The sequence below is a fragment of the Notothenia coriiceps genome, unplaced genomic scaffold (genome assembly GCF_000735185.1).
Source record: "Notothenia coriiceps isolate Sejong01 unplaced genomic scaffold, NC01 NC01_scaffold00030215, whole genome shotgun sequence".
Lineage (NCBI taxonomy): Eukaryota > Metazoa > Chordata > Actinopteri > Perciformes > Nototheniidae > Notothenia > Notothenia coriiceps.
The window spans coordinates 299,742-314,469 of NW_011362916.1; the positions used below are offsets into that span (position 1 = coordinate 299,742).

Consider the following 14,728-nt stretch of genomic DNA (forward strand, 5'->3'; position numbering starts at 1 on the left):
TTACGATGGGATAGAAATATTACAAGCTTAGTATTTAGATTAGCTATCTAATATTTTCAAAATCCTCAGTGCGTGGTGATCTTGTATGACATAGGGAGGGCTAGTAACGGGAGGAGGGCCAAGGAGGGCCCAGTACTAAGAGGGGCGTCAAGGCTAAGACTTTTAGTTAAATGAGTCCTGCAAGGTGAGCTGAAATTATGTCGGATGTGGTAACAAACAAGGTACTTTATGCAGAGGAGATCTATGGCGCGTTGCTTTACTCCTCCCGAGTCCGTCTATCAGTGTCTTTTGTCTTGTTCTTAGCTCGTTGGAGATGGACGACGGTGGGAAAGGACATTTTATTCCCCAGTTCGGGGTGTATACGATGTAGTTGACTCCAGTGTCCGGCGTTCCGTAACGTGAATGTGATTTATTCCTGTACAATTACAATAGATGTCGAGCGCTTTTGATCGTGGGTGTGGGGGGGATAAACGTAAAACTTTACGCGGCTAAAGTCAGGTTCAGTTCATCGTTATCTTCGGTTGAGGTGCTAATGTTCGGACCGACTTTGAAAGAGGGAAGAAGGTATCGGATGGGGACGTGAGTGCGGAGGCCACCCTGAAAAATAATTCTATCCAGAAACGGGCCGCGAACCGGCAATGGCGCCATAATTTTTGTAAACCCGCCTACCCAAGCCACGCGCTATCGACTCACTTGCTTCTCCTCTCCTCGAGAGCGCGACGCGAGGCGTCGGTTTGTCGACACGAAAGTGGGTTGTGCTGTTGCCTGATTTGGTTGTTAAATTGTTTACGTATTTTTGGTGTGGTTTACGACGTGTTTGGTTTGGGTTTCCTTTGTAAAAAAATTTTGTTAAAATCACGGGCTCACCGTTCACCTTTCATGCAATACGACCGCCACGATTTTATGCAGAGCCCAGCCATGCGTCTACACAAGCCCCATGGTATCACTCAAGCCCCAGGGCAGAGAAGGGTCACGTGCGTGCGCATGTACTGCCAGTGCGTACATAACCGACATGAGGTCAATGGGTGCGACAGATCTCATGTATTTCCCCAACTAGTAATGTAATGTACATAAATCGGACTAGATTACGTAAGCTGGTTGTTCTATTTTGGAACTCTTTATGTTATTTTGACTTCTTTTTGTTTCTGCGTTACTGCTGAACAAAACGTGCATTTATCAAACAGGTTTGTTTTCCACAGACCTTATTTCCAGCTATTTTCCAAAACCCTGTGGAGAAATCCCATTGCTTTTTTATCGAGGGAACCAGCAGCTTACTTCCTGGTTTTATGATGCGTCGCGCTGCCCCTCTCAATATGATGCCAATATAAACAAGGTCTTCTGTCGGCTCTGTACATCAATGCCGACCTATGCTGACAAGTAAGTGAAGAGTAGACAATATAAAGGTATTGGCTATAGGGAAATGTCCCAGAAGTTTAAGATAATGAAGGTTCTAATCTAATCTATTACATAGCCATTACATTTCTAACTCCTAATGACAGGAAGGCAGAAAGCGCATTATACAAATAATAATACTCATAATAATAGCAGACATTTTTTAACAATGACCACAATATCATTATTTTAATAAACCAAATATTTACAATTGAGGAAAATGAGGAAGAACTGATGATTCAAATGTTGTAGTACAAGTAGTAATGTAGTTAGTGCATAAATTACTATTGCAACAAATGTGTTAATTTTCTTCATTATTAGTCGATTTTTTTTGGACGAATGCTCCGGGCCAGTGATTACAATGGTGGGGCCAGTGATAATACAATTCCACCGGCCCGGAGGGCCAGTGGCATTTTACCCTTAATGTCTACCCCTGTTGTAAATACAATTAGAACACATAAGGAAAATTGAATGGAGTGAGGCAAATGTAAAATAAAAATACAACACAACAGTGTTAAAACAAATGTAAAACTTTTGATTAATGTATCAAACAAGATTAAGCCTTAAGGATGATTTTAAGTGGTTTATGCACTTTTTCCTGAACAGGAAGCGCCTACTGTGGCTGGATAGTACAAATGTGGGGATGAATTAAAATTGTTAAAGCATACTGCAACAGTAGCACAATAGGAAATCAGCAGCACCTAATCAGTAATTAAAGTTACACTTCAGAATGTACATTTTGTTAGCTAAGTAAGCCAACCACCCGGAGTGAGTGTGCTAAATAAAGAAAAAGTGCATATCATTGTAACTGTAAGGGATGTTTTGAATACATTTTTCCTTGAAAAAGGTTTGCTTTAAAAAAACTTTCATATCAAAACAAATGAAAATGTTACGGTTAGAGGTGAGAGCCAGCTGTATTTGAAATAAGGTTAAAGGTTAAAGCTCTTTTTTTCATGTTTCAGTTTCACCCCCTCACAAGACTGACCACTGTGGAGAGTACAGATCTACGAAATGTCCCATGTGAGAGTGTTAGTGAGTGAACGCATGTGTCATGTATCGGGGGGAAATGAACAAAGAGTGTACATAAGGCACAAATGAGTCTCGTGTAAGTGTCTGTGGTTTGTTGTCTTCGTGAGAAGCGCTGTCTGATGTTGTGGCTCGCTGTGTAATTGAGCAATTAGCATATATTTGTGTAGCATGCTGACAATACCACTTATAGTAAACTTCTACACCTTTATTGCAACAAAAGGTCTGTGGGATGAAGTACAGTCGTGAGTTATCAGAGAATTATTTTTAAATCTTCGAGCCGTCACATAAAATACACTTTTGCACAAATGGTTCACATCAAATTATCAACCCCACACACACACACACACACACACACACACACACACACACACACACACACACACACACACACACACACACACACACACACACACACACACACGTCAGTAAAAGCTTAAGCAGAAACAGTAAATGATGAAACATACAGTCAGCAATATCTGCTTGCTCAAGGTCTGAGATGCCTTTCTTGATATTTGTATACAGACTGGTAGAAATGATCTAGGAAGCCCCTTTAGCTTTGAGAGGAGGCATTCATTGCACCTAGATATGCAGCAATTGCCTTTGACCGCCTTTATGCTCGCTCACTTAGTTTTCTTGGTATGAGAACAACTGTCCTTTGACAGGAAAGTTCCTGTCACTGTGAGAATGTGTTTGTGTGAGTGTGTGTGAAAACCCAAGCTGGTGAACCACTTCTGGTAAATAAAATAGAAGTGGGCTTCGCATTGCCATGACACAGACAGTAAATAATTAAGCCGAAATCAGACGAAAGTTGAGAGAGGAGAGGAGATACAGTTTGACTGTATTCCCTCTCACTGGAGACAATTTGATTATGAGATTAATATGATGATAGTGTTGTGCTATGTGGGTTATATTATAGCATTGACATATCAGTCGAAGCCACACAAATGGACACGTTCATTTTTCTTGAGGCAGAGGAAGTTTTAAGCTTTTTAATGTGTGACCGAATGTCTCAGAATAAAATGAAACCAGTAAACTGGGACAGTGTGGGCATTGTCACGATGCTGCGTTATCAAAATGTGCATTACTCTGTGGAGTACAGTATGTTGTACTGTTCAAATGAATGAATGAATGGGTGGGAAACTACCTTTTAAGAACTCCTCTGTGGTTTTGATCACGGATGTTAAATAATAAATCAGCTCCCCAGCTTAAATCAACAAGGGCTCTCACATCCTCGTCTTCTAGACATTGACTATTTTTGGGCTCTCACATCCACTTCTGCTCACATCTCTGTGCTTTATTTCCAGGAAGCAATGGGGTCTAGGAGTACTGAGTCTCAATGATCATTAGCGACAGTGAGAGCATCAGAATGCGCCTACACAGTTTCAGCCCAACTCGCACCATTGATTTCGCCAGTAACCGTGTGATTAGACTCACTGGCCTTTCCCTGTATGTACTCGCTGTCTCTATGATAAACATGTCTCATAAGGCAGACACTCTCAATTGCTGGCAGAGATGCATACAGAAAACAACGAAGAGTGAAAGATTTATAGACCCAAGACACAGAAACTAATGTGGTAGAATGTTATTTAAGTAAGCTGATAAAAGCAATTGATATCAATCTTCGTGAGTACACGAAGAGAGGGGTGTTAGTGATAAACTAAAAAGGAACAGAATATTTCTTGGAAGTTTGATTTCCTTGGTGTGCTGTTTGGGTTCAAACTCCTACTATAAAAAGGTTATAACCATTTTTTTCTTTTATCAGCAGAATAATCTATATGAATAGCAACTACGCTCTGCATGAAAGATAAACATAGCTAGCATCTCTCATTTAAATTACCTGCTGGGAAATTGTGTAGGCCGAAGGAAGGCTCTAACCTCAAACCAAAACCACATCTTCTCATCTTAGACTTCGAGAGTAAATAAGCTAAGTCATTTACCAGCTACTGTGATTAATGTTACAATCTGCCCTGATGTGAATGAGCTCTGTCTCACAGATCAGTGCGTATTTCTGTTCCATTTGGAATTTAAAACGAAAGGTGAGTTTAGTAAAGAAGACATTTTCAGATATACCAAGCAGGAAGGAGGAACACATGCTGTGTCTAAGTTTATGGATTTACATTAGCTATGTTGCACGTTAGTGTCCTAATGTGAAATGATGCAGTGCACTATAAGTCCTCACGGTGCACTCAATAACAGTCCAAAAAGTTGAGGGTTGATATGGTTAAAATACATTATTGGCTGATTTACAGAAATCTCTATCCCAATGATAGACAATGGGAAAATGTCCTTTAGCCCCAATGACGTGAAGAACTGACACGGAAGTTGTAGTACCGAAAACATTCACTTGAGGACTTATAAGATTTTGCAAGCTCCCTCTGGATCCACAGAAGGACGTCATACAACTCTTTACACATATACAGTAGTACTCCCCAAGATCTGTAAACACACTTTGGAATGAGTTGAATCCATGGAGTTCCTCTTTAACCATGCATCTTCGTTGGAAGGATGAATACAAAAAAAAGAAAACTGAAATGATGCATCAACACAGCTTGTCACATGCATACACGGATTACCCTATTCACTCCAGATGGAGTCAAAACATACTATTAGGCTTTACAAAAAGAAAGGTATAAATAGACGCGCCACCAAAGTCATATATACCTGCAGAAATAGGTACAAAATATATTTGTGTGAATTCTCTGCACAGGTTGAAATAAATTATCTGTTGTTTTATCTGTGAAGTCAGAAATGAAAATGAGTTTGCTGTATTTTACATATATGCAGCTTATATTATAAAGCATAATAGGCTGGCACAATATTTTGAATTTTGAAAGTCAGGATAATGCTGCCATCCTGGCACGGAGCACAGCCTGTGAAATACATTTTAACTTGGCTGGATTTGTGGTTTAACATCATAGAACTCAACCTTATAGGTACAAAATAAAGCACTTTAAAGTTAGCGTCTGTGTATCCTGTGTGTTTTATAACTGGAAGAGTTGGAACTGGATTTTCCTTGGAGATCACTGAGGGAGAGCTTCTTAGCTTTGCAGGTCTGGGTTTTGCACAACTGGACATGTGTGTTCAAAAACAATACCATTTCACAATGTCTGCAAATTATGACGCAAGACAACTTCAGCTTATATCGATAAAAGAATATATATTATTAATGTGCTTAAAAAAGGTGCTTATACAGTAGGTGTATTGTTTTACCTTTCAACAGTGCCTTGCTAGCTTCCAGTCTTTATGCTAAACTAAGCTAACGTAACTCTTGGCTACAGCTTCCTGTTCAACAGACAGATACGAGTGTGGTATTGATCTTCTCTTTTAACTATTCCCTTAAAACTGTGTGTGTGAGAGACAAGAGAGTGACTCAGACTCCTTCTGAAAGTTGTGTAATGAACATGTGTTGATGCAGTTGAAGCCCTAATTAGGAAGAAGTGTTCATAGCGACCAAACACACTGCAGACAACTACTACAAAATAATTTTAAACAAACAAGGTGTCCACAGCCATGAGTAATGTGTTTCTTATCAAGGTTAATCAGGGAAGCAGTGGCGTACATTTTAAAATCTTATCTAACACCTGAGGTAAAGCATCCTGTTTTCTGTAGGTCTGGTGCAACCGTTAGCATGATTCCTGACTTGGATCTTTTCAAGCCTGGGTTGTGTTACCACACCGGCACCACAGCTGGCCCATTACCGCAACTTATTGAGGAAATGAAAATGTGGTGTACCCAAATCCTCCACGCCCCTGGCCCCCTGCCACCTTACATTCACTTCTCGTATTTTCTCACAAAGAGGAAGTTTCAGCCTGCATCCAACAGAGGAATCAAACCTAAATCCTAAATCCCACCTCTCTCCCTGATCCCCCACTTTAGAACAAAATCCAGTTGTCATCTTTGAGTGGCTTATTGAGGTGTAAAACAAATACAGCGTGGCATTATTCTGCTTAATAAGATACATATTATGAGTATTCGTTATATAGTTATTTAGCACCCTGATATCAGAGTTGTGGCTTTAAAAAAATACTATGAACAATAGTAGCCTATGAATGATAGAATTAGTAAAACAAGAGTGAATAGGAATTAGGGTAATTACATAAAGAGTAAATAAATACCTTCTCAGCTGTCATTTAAACATTTGTTTTTAAAGATCGTCTTCTACCTCTAAGTAAGGTATTACATAATTTTGGAGCATTCAAATATCTTCTCTTTGTATTTTTTCATGCATAAAATAAATTATATATATTGCTGTGAGCAACCTTTTAGTCAGTAGTCAGTCGGTTTGTCAGCCCTTGTAGTCTCACACCAAATTATGATGAGTCTTGTTTGGGTGCGTTTGCAGAAAAGGGAGTGTTTGGCTTTTACTCAGACCAATTTGTTTTGGGATCTGACTATCATCAAGCACGAGTCTATGGCCTGTGTGTGGGACTGGTCTATATTTTCTCTATCAGAAAAGCTGTTTCCTTAAATAACATTGCATCTACTCGTAAATGTATAGTTAGAACTGCGACGATAGCTCTTACATAGATTTGACAGTATTTGTTTATTTCAAGAAGTTCATAAGACACTCAAACCATATTGGTGATCCCCATTTGGGACAAAGCAGTGCTGCGCAGCTTTAGAAAGTCGCTAGCATGGCTCATGGTAGTGTTGTTTCAAAGAGAACACGGCTGTTTTGCAGCAACTAATGTTACATTCAACGCAGTTAGCTTCTGCAGCTAGTTACTGCAGTAGATAGCTGGCTAGCTTGAAGATTTGTCGTTCAGGGCAATTCATTATAACAGACTGTTAATATCAAACATTACACATACTAATGGCCTCTATCCTTCAAACAGCATAGAGGTACTTACGAATTACACTCCAAACTCGACATGTTGACTGTATTCTGGTAGTCGCAAAAACATAGCCTACTTGTCACCGTGATCCGCTCAAAATAGAAAGTGAAAGGACAGAAGGACGGTCAAAAGACACCTCAATCTAATTTTTTTTTAAAATATTGTAAAAACAATATCCAACCTCACAGTTTCATCCCACACTCATAATTACGTTTTTTAATTTTTCCAACAAAAAAAATGCAACATGAGCCAGCTCAATTAATAAACCAAATGGGCATGCAAATCAGATTAGACCTAATTAAACCCCCATTTCCTGCTGTTGCCTTCTTTTTACAGACTGGCAGAGTGACAGGGAGTTTAAGCATCCGTGTAGATGAAGGGGAAGTGGGAAGGACAGCTCCATATGCGTTAAGTCAGCCCGGGGGGACAGCTGGGTCCGACTGTCTTTTTCTGCCACACTCATTTGGCCCCAGCAATCATCCTGTCTTGTGCTAAAGGTCTCTCGTCGCTACAAGGCTCCTTGGCACTATCTGGGAGCTACAGACGAAGAATATGCTGATTAAACATGCCTTCATTAAAGCGATTACATGCAGAAGGCGGTTCAATTTCCCACGGGCAGCCAAATAATGATGAGGGGGGAAGAAGACGGAGAAGGGTTCACGGAGGAGAGGAGGGGGTAAATTGACTATGGCTGCTTGTTAGCGTTAATTTAAGTTACCCACACACAGTCTTTAAAGACTGACTAACAGTCTTCTTAGACTTAATATGTTGTGTGAGCTGCACTCTCCTCCCGGGGACAGCCAGCTCTCTGCCCTTACGAACACCCCTACCTGACTCACCACACCTACAGGCCACTTCCAGGTCATCGAGCTTCCACCGCAGAAGACCTTGCCAAAGACGCAGGAGAGACGTTACTTCTGGTTCATTAAATAAAGCCGGACAGTGTTTTAGTGCCTGAATGAGCTGTAGAAGATGTGGTGGCAGGCGAGAAGGAAAGGAAAGAGTTAAAGTCGTTATGAAGGCCGAATGAACATCAGCAGCTTTCAGGCATTCTTCAGTTTTGTCCTTTTCTGAGTTTCTTTTTTGAAGGACAAACAAGATATTTTTCTGAATATTAATGAAAGCTATAATTAATTACTTCGGCAATTACAGAAAAATCCAAATGTTTTACATCACTATTTTCTTTGAAAAATGTCTTACTTCTTACTAACTCATCCTGACCACAAGATAATTGATTTTGCAATACACCTTACTCTCGTTGTGTCAGCAGTCCTGGTCAGTTCCAGATAATTGAATGCTCTGTAAAACAGGATGATTCATCATAACTGAAAACAACCACATGCTTTGTTGAGATTATAGACTGTCTTATAAATGGCACACTACTACAGTTCAATGTGCCAAATTCAATTATTCCTCCCACAGTGCACTTCACCTGCCTTCAGTCTGTCTCTCTTGGGCACAGCCGGCAGCCTTCACGCACCCCAGTGATGTGCTAATAGTGAAGAACAGAAGAAGAGTCTTTAAATGTCTCAGCCAGAGGCGCTCTTTGTCCCGCTGTAGGTGATTGCACCTCCTCTATTGCTTTCATGCATTTTTATTTTATTTTCTTGTTGCAGCTTTTGTGCTTTATTACCCTACTGTCAACCTGAATCACACCAGCACTCAAAGAAAGTGACAAAATTGCAAGTATGAGGTGTTTGAACTGTGTATTCTGGTGCATAGCGGCATGTAATCATGTGCATGCGAGCAAAAATAATTGTTCAGCGCCTCGGAGCCAATTAGGGGTCTCAAATAGGAAAGTCACATTTATCAGAATCAGAAGCTAATTTTGTCAAACCACACGCGATAAGAGGTTGTTACTTTAGTGACCTTTAGTGAAGTGGATGAGGTCACTCTGAAACTGGAACTGACCACTGCGTGATACTTTTTCTGTTTCCCTGAAACTACTTCTGTTTCTCTGTTTCCCCTGATATTTCTTCTGACTGACACCGGCACATCAGACCACTGTTTCAATGGGAGGAGCCCGGCCCAAAGTGACCGCTGTATAACAGCTGCTCAACCTACAGTACAGCTCCCAGAATCTGAGGAAGAGCACAAGATGTGGCTCATGTTGCTTCAGATATTCTTAAAAACTAGCTTGAAGGAACAGAAGAATACAGCAGCTGTCGTGAGAGCTAATGTAACTGGTTAACCTGATTTATTTATCCTTTATATTTTCACATAAGATGTGCGTTGGTGCAAAAGTGATGACAAAGGCTAAAAGGTCAACATGCTCAATGAGGGAAATCCCCATTTTCACTTTCACTACAATGATAGTTTACTTGTATCTTAAACAGAGTATTTCATTATACTGATGAGATATGTATCACTACAAAGCCAATGTAACCATCATATACACAATAAAGCATGCATTTCTGTCAGCATCCCTGTTGAAATCTATCTTTCAAAATAAAGGCCTCTGATTGCGTCATGGCCTACCAGAGAGTTACCAAAGACAACTCAACAAAATAACAAAAGTAGCAATGTCAAGGCAGCAAAAATACTGATAAGTTAACTCCAGAAATCTGTTAGAGAGCCAGGTTACACTGAGATAGCACTGAGCATTTGATTCCTAGTTCTTTGGAATTGTTAGTTGTTTGTCGCTTTGGACAGTAAAGTTAGCCATAGCCATTATGCTAAAGTTCTATGAGCTAGTCAAAAGATCTTCTTGTTTATATCAAGATCAACGGACGGTCTCTGTTGAGCAGTTTGTTTGGAAACAATGCAGTACATCCTGTGTTGTTAGTAGCTCTGGGGAAAACAGAAATAAATCTGGTTGTGTTTGGGACAGTGGCACCAACAACAATACAATTTGAAAATGCTAGTGAACAGTTATCTGTTTCCACTTATTACCCATAAGTGGAAACAGATACTGCTCAGCCTGTGAAAACAGTTGTAAAATCTCTTAAGTCTTCCACAAGTCTGAGAAAAATAACCCAGGTGATGTCATGGTGATGTCATCTAAATTTCTCAGCATTGGATTGAGAGTTTTTATTATTAAACTGTAAAATGTCAATCCAATTCTACACAAAACAATCTCACCGTAAGAACAAAAATCCAGTCATTACCTCATTATCCCCGGCATGTGTCCGTTGACAGACCTCATGTCATATGTTCATATTAACGCACACTGTCAGAGCAAAAAACAGGAGGAAATATAGTTAAAATTGTTGTTTTTCCAACAGAGTAATAGTGTGATACTCCTATTATGAGCAAAAGTCTGGGATTGCTTAAGTTGTACCAGTATGTTTAATGTTACATCTGTTTGTCTTAGGACTAGTGAGAACATAATAACTTAAGTACTAGATTTACGTAAGATGGATAAGGTGCTAAAATAAAGATTACAAAAAACGCAAACACATGAGACCTGAGGATAGGTGCAAGCAGCAGGCTGGAAACTCAAACTAGACGATGCGAACGTGCGTAGGCGCATGGCCCTCTGGGAAGTGATTCAGAGGTCATTACCATATTGAGAACACAAAGACGTCTTTCTATCAAACAGGTGTTCAGTCCAGGGGGACATGTCAGTACTCTCGCATACCTTGAAGGCTCCATCAATTGTTATTAAATTCTACCGCAACCATTCAGTTCAGTCCGCCAAATAAAAACAAGACAATAAAACAGAAGGGAAGAAAAGCATACAGTGAAGTCTAATAGGACATTAGCTACTACTACCTTTTGTTTTTTAATAATACAGCATTGTAATGTACAATAATAAAATTTACAGTTTATTTGTGTAGACTTTATGACCTTAGTTGTAGACTAGTACAATAGTAGAATGTAAGAGTACATTTATTTAAGTACTGAACTTGAGCACAATTGTGAGGTACTGTAATTGAGTACTTCACCACTCTATGCTTTAAACTTCTACTCCACCACATATTGAATGTAAATATGGTACCACTATATATTATAACTTTGCTGTTTCAGATCCTTTCTACAAATGATAACTCAATTAATAAATACAACTATATGATAAGATACCCAGTGGTGTGACGGAAATCAAATTAGTACCAGCTTCAACATTTATTATTGCATCACTTATCACAATTCAGTAATATTATATTATATGTATATACTATTTAGAGCTGGGGAAGACCAGTTCAATCCCACCTTGACCGCCATTGTCCTTGGGCCCTTCACCCTAAAGTGCTCCTGTGGGTTTTGTCCCCAGTATTGATGTATTAAATGTCTGATATATTAAATGTAAAGCGCTTTGAGCACTTGTAAAAGCGCACAAATAAATGCAATGAATATTATTATTATTATTATATGTTTAGAATGTTCAGTTCTGCATAATGAATAGTTATATAATAATAATGCTTTTATTCGTCTGCATGAGTTAGTTTTAACGTATGACTTGTGGCAAAGTATTTTTTACATGTGTGGCTCTTCTTGAGAAAAATATCTTTATACTTCTTCCAGCACTGGCCTGGTAAGATAATCTATCTATTAATAGTAGCCTACCATAGATTTAATCACATGAATACAGTTCTGTCTGATACCCCGAGCATACGTCTATCTTTGCCAGACACCCATTATGCTTCATGCCTTTTTTTGAAGACATCACGCCCAAGAGTTTAGCCACCTACCATCCTCTCCCTGCCTGCAGGGCGGAGGAGCAGCAGTGCGCCTCCTCCGCCTCCCTCATACCGGAGAGCTGGAAGCGCGCCAGGATGGGATTGGCTTCCCGCTCCTGTGGGGAGGAACTGGTGCGCCAGGATACCCAAATATGGACTGTCCGATCTCAGGTTGGATCGCATGACTCAGCACCAGACTATATAGCCTATCCTTACCTTGGGATTGTTGTGAAGAATAAAAAAGCTATAAGGGTTGTTGAACTGTTTTAGGTGTTCCAGAAAACAACGCTTTGTTTTTTTTGATTGTTTTGAGCTTTGAGACACATTCCGACTGACTTGTTAATATATGGTAATGAGTGTAGATGAGCACTTGAATCAACTGTATATGTTTCCTGGGTTGAATTTCCCTCACGCCAAGCAGCACTCGTCTTGTTTACAGTCCTTGTTCCTGGCAACAACGTCATCAAGTGTGCCTGACATCCCGGAGGCGGGGTCACAGACGAAAAGGCCAATCAGAGAGCTGAGCGGAGCGCATGTTCAGCCCTACACTGTGTGGCTTTGCTGGATGATATAAGTAGAGTGGAGCGCAACGGGCGCCTGTCATTACAGAGGAAACACAAGTGGAGCTCAGTTTCAGAGCAAAGGGACTCTCCTACACACGAGTGGAATCAAAACATCTGAATTAGTCACTGGACTCCGCTTTGAATTCAACCTAAGGTACAAAACGACGACTTGGTACAGTACAGTTCCACTATTTTGGAAGTTTTGCTCTGTTTTTGATAGCTTTGGTCTTCAGTATAATAACACAGCGGGACTTTGTGCTGGAATCAATTGGGACACTAAAAGCCTCGGTGTCCAAGCAAGCAACTTTGCAGCGAACTCTTGTATTTGACTGTGTGAATTTGAAATATGTCCACAATAATGGAACAGCCTTTTTATGACGACTCGTTTCTCTCTGCTTATGGCCATCCAGGCGCAGCCCTGCCAGACTACAAGCTGCTAAAGCAGAATATGAACTTGAACTTCTCCGATTCATATCGGAACTCAAACTTCAAGTCGCAGCACCTGCGCAACGACGGTGATTTCTATTCGGCCGGGTCAGCGGACGTGGGCTCGCTGAAGCTCGCCTCTCCGGAACTGGAGCGCCTGATCATCCAAAACAGCAACGGGGTGATCACAACCACACCGACACCTGCCCAGTTCCTCTACAACCGCAGCATCACAGAGGAGCAGGAAGGCTTCGCTGAAGGTTTTGTTAAAGCCTTGGACGACCTGCACAAAATGAACCACATGGCTCCTCCAAACGTTTCAATCAGCGGCGTCTCCTGTGGCGTCCCCGGCGGCGTGGTGTGCTCGGCTCCAGCCTCGGTGTTCGGCTCATCCATGCAGCAGGACGGGCTCGAGTACACCACACTGAGCAGCTGCACCACGAACCCCAGTCTGTCATCTGGAGGCAGCTATCCCTCCACCACCATCAGCTACCTGCCACCGCACCACCAGTACCACCACCACCAGCACCCCCAGGCCATGGCGCACGCATCGCACCATTTCCAGCACTCTCTGGCCGGCGCGGGCATCCACTCGCAGCGGTACAGCGGCTTGAAAGAAGAGCCTCAGACGGTGCCTGACATGCTGAGCAGCGATTGCTCTCCACCAATGTCTCCCATCGATATGGAGAACCAGGACCGCATGAAAACGGAGCGCAAGCGGCTGAGGAACCGGCTGGCAGCGTCAAAGTGTCGGAGGCGCAAACTGGAGCGCATCTCCCGCCTGGAGGACAAGGTGAAGGTGCTGAAAACTGACAACGCAGGACTGTCAAGCACGGCGTCAGTACTGAGGGACCAGGTGGCCCAGCTCAAACAGAAAGTCATGACACATGTGAGCAGTGGCTGCCAGCTCATGTTGGCGCCCAAAGTGAAGTCCTATTGAAGAAACAATGCACTTTAAACAACAAAAAACACTGGACAAACTGCACTGACAATGGACAATGTCAACCTTTTCTGTACGAAAGAACTGGACCATGATGGTTTATATGGCTGATGGAGAAGCAGCACAAATCTAAAGACTAAAACACTTAGGGGCATTTTTAAATACTCTTTTTTATTTTAAAGATGTCGTCTTGGCTTTGCCTGTTTACATTTTACTTTAATTGCGATCTGTGATACATTCTTATGTAACTTATTTGTGTTCCTCAGGTTGAGCCTGTGTTTTTTTTTTTTTACTTGTACAGTATATATTTAAGTAAATGAAATTATGAAACTAAGAAGTATGTGGTGTTGTTTCTTATTGGGGTTATTTAAAACAGTAATCTCACTGTTATCAATGGTCTTTTTCTGGGCAGCAGTTCAGTTCAGAGCAGCAGCAGTTGCTTGACGTTGGAAACGTCCCTGCGTAGGATTGTTTGCCCATTGACGTACATACGTCAGTCCATATATGGTCAATTTTGCTGACAAACGTCACAGACCGAGAAGGTTTCCGGGAACTCCCTCCTACACTGCCCGTCAGTAAAGCTGCGCTCTCCCCTTCACACCGCAGTGTGTGCGTGTGAGTGTGTGGGTTTAAATGAAGGTTTGTCAATGGGTGGTTTATTAAAAGTTAAGGGAGTTCCCCCCCCATTCTGCTTTCAATTTCCCAAAACAAGCCCTGAGAACACTAGCTCAAGGAAAATGGTTGAAAGATAAGTTCCAGACAAACAGCAGAGTAGACTTTGTCTGGTTAACAGCTACGTTTAAATGTAAAAAAAACTAACCAATGTTGTAAGATAAAAAAAAAGAAGGAATTTATCTAGTAGATACAGCTTACTGCTTAAACTCAAATCCCATATAACTCCATGAATGAGAAATAGATGGTATC

At 41.1% G+C, this 14,728-nt stretch overlaps 2 protein-coding genes across 4 annotated transcripts in view; one reads left to right on the plus strand and one right to left on the minus strand.

The window, feature by feature from the left end:
• Positions 1-14,728, minus strand: part of pds5b (PDS5 cohesin associated factor B) — a 464,227-nt gene that overhangs the window by 154,123 nt on the left and 295,376 nt on the right. The gene's annotated exons all lie outside the window — the stretch shown is intronic.
• LOC104959396 (transcription factor jun-B-like) lies at positions 12,107-14,138 on the plus strand. Of its 2 annotated transcripts, XM_010787282.1 has the most exons (2): positions 12,107-12,592; positions 12,849-14,138. In XM_010787282.1, the coding sequence occupies exon 2, from the start codon at positions 12,887-12,889 to the stop codon at positions 13,802-13,804; it is 918 nt and encodes a 305-aa protein (XP_010785584.1). In that variant the 5' UTR covers positions 12,107-12,592; positions 12,849-12,886; the 3' UTR covers positions 13,805-14,138. The 2 variants fall into 2 exon arrangements, with proteins under 2 accessions (XP_010785584.1, XP_010785583.1); XM_010787281.1 differs by lacking the exon at positions 12,107-12,592 and having other exon boundaries at positions 12,692-14,138.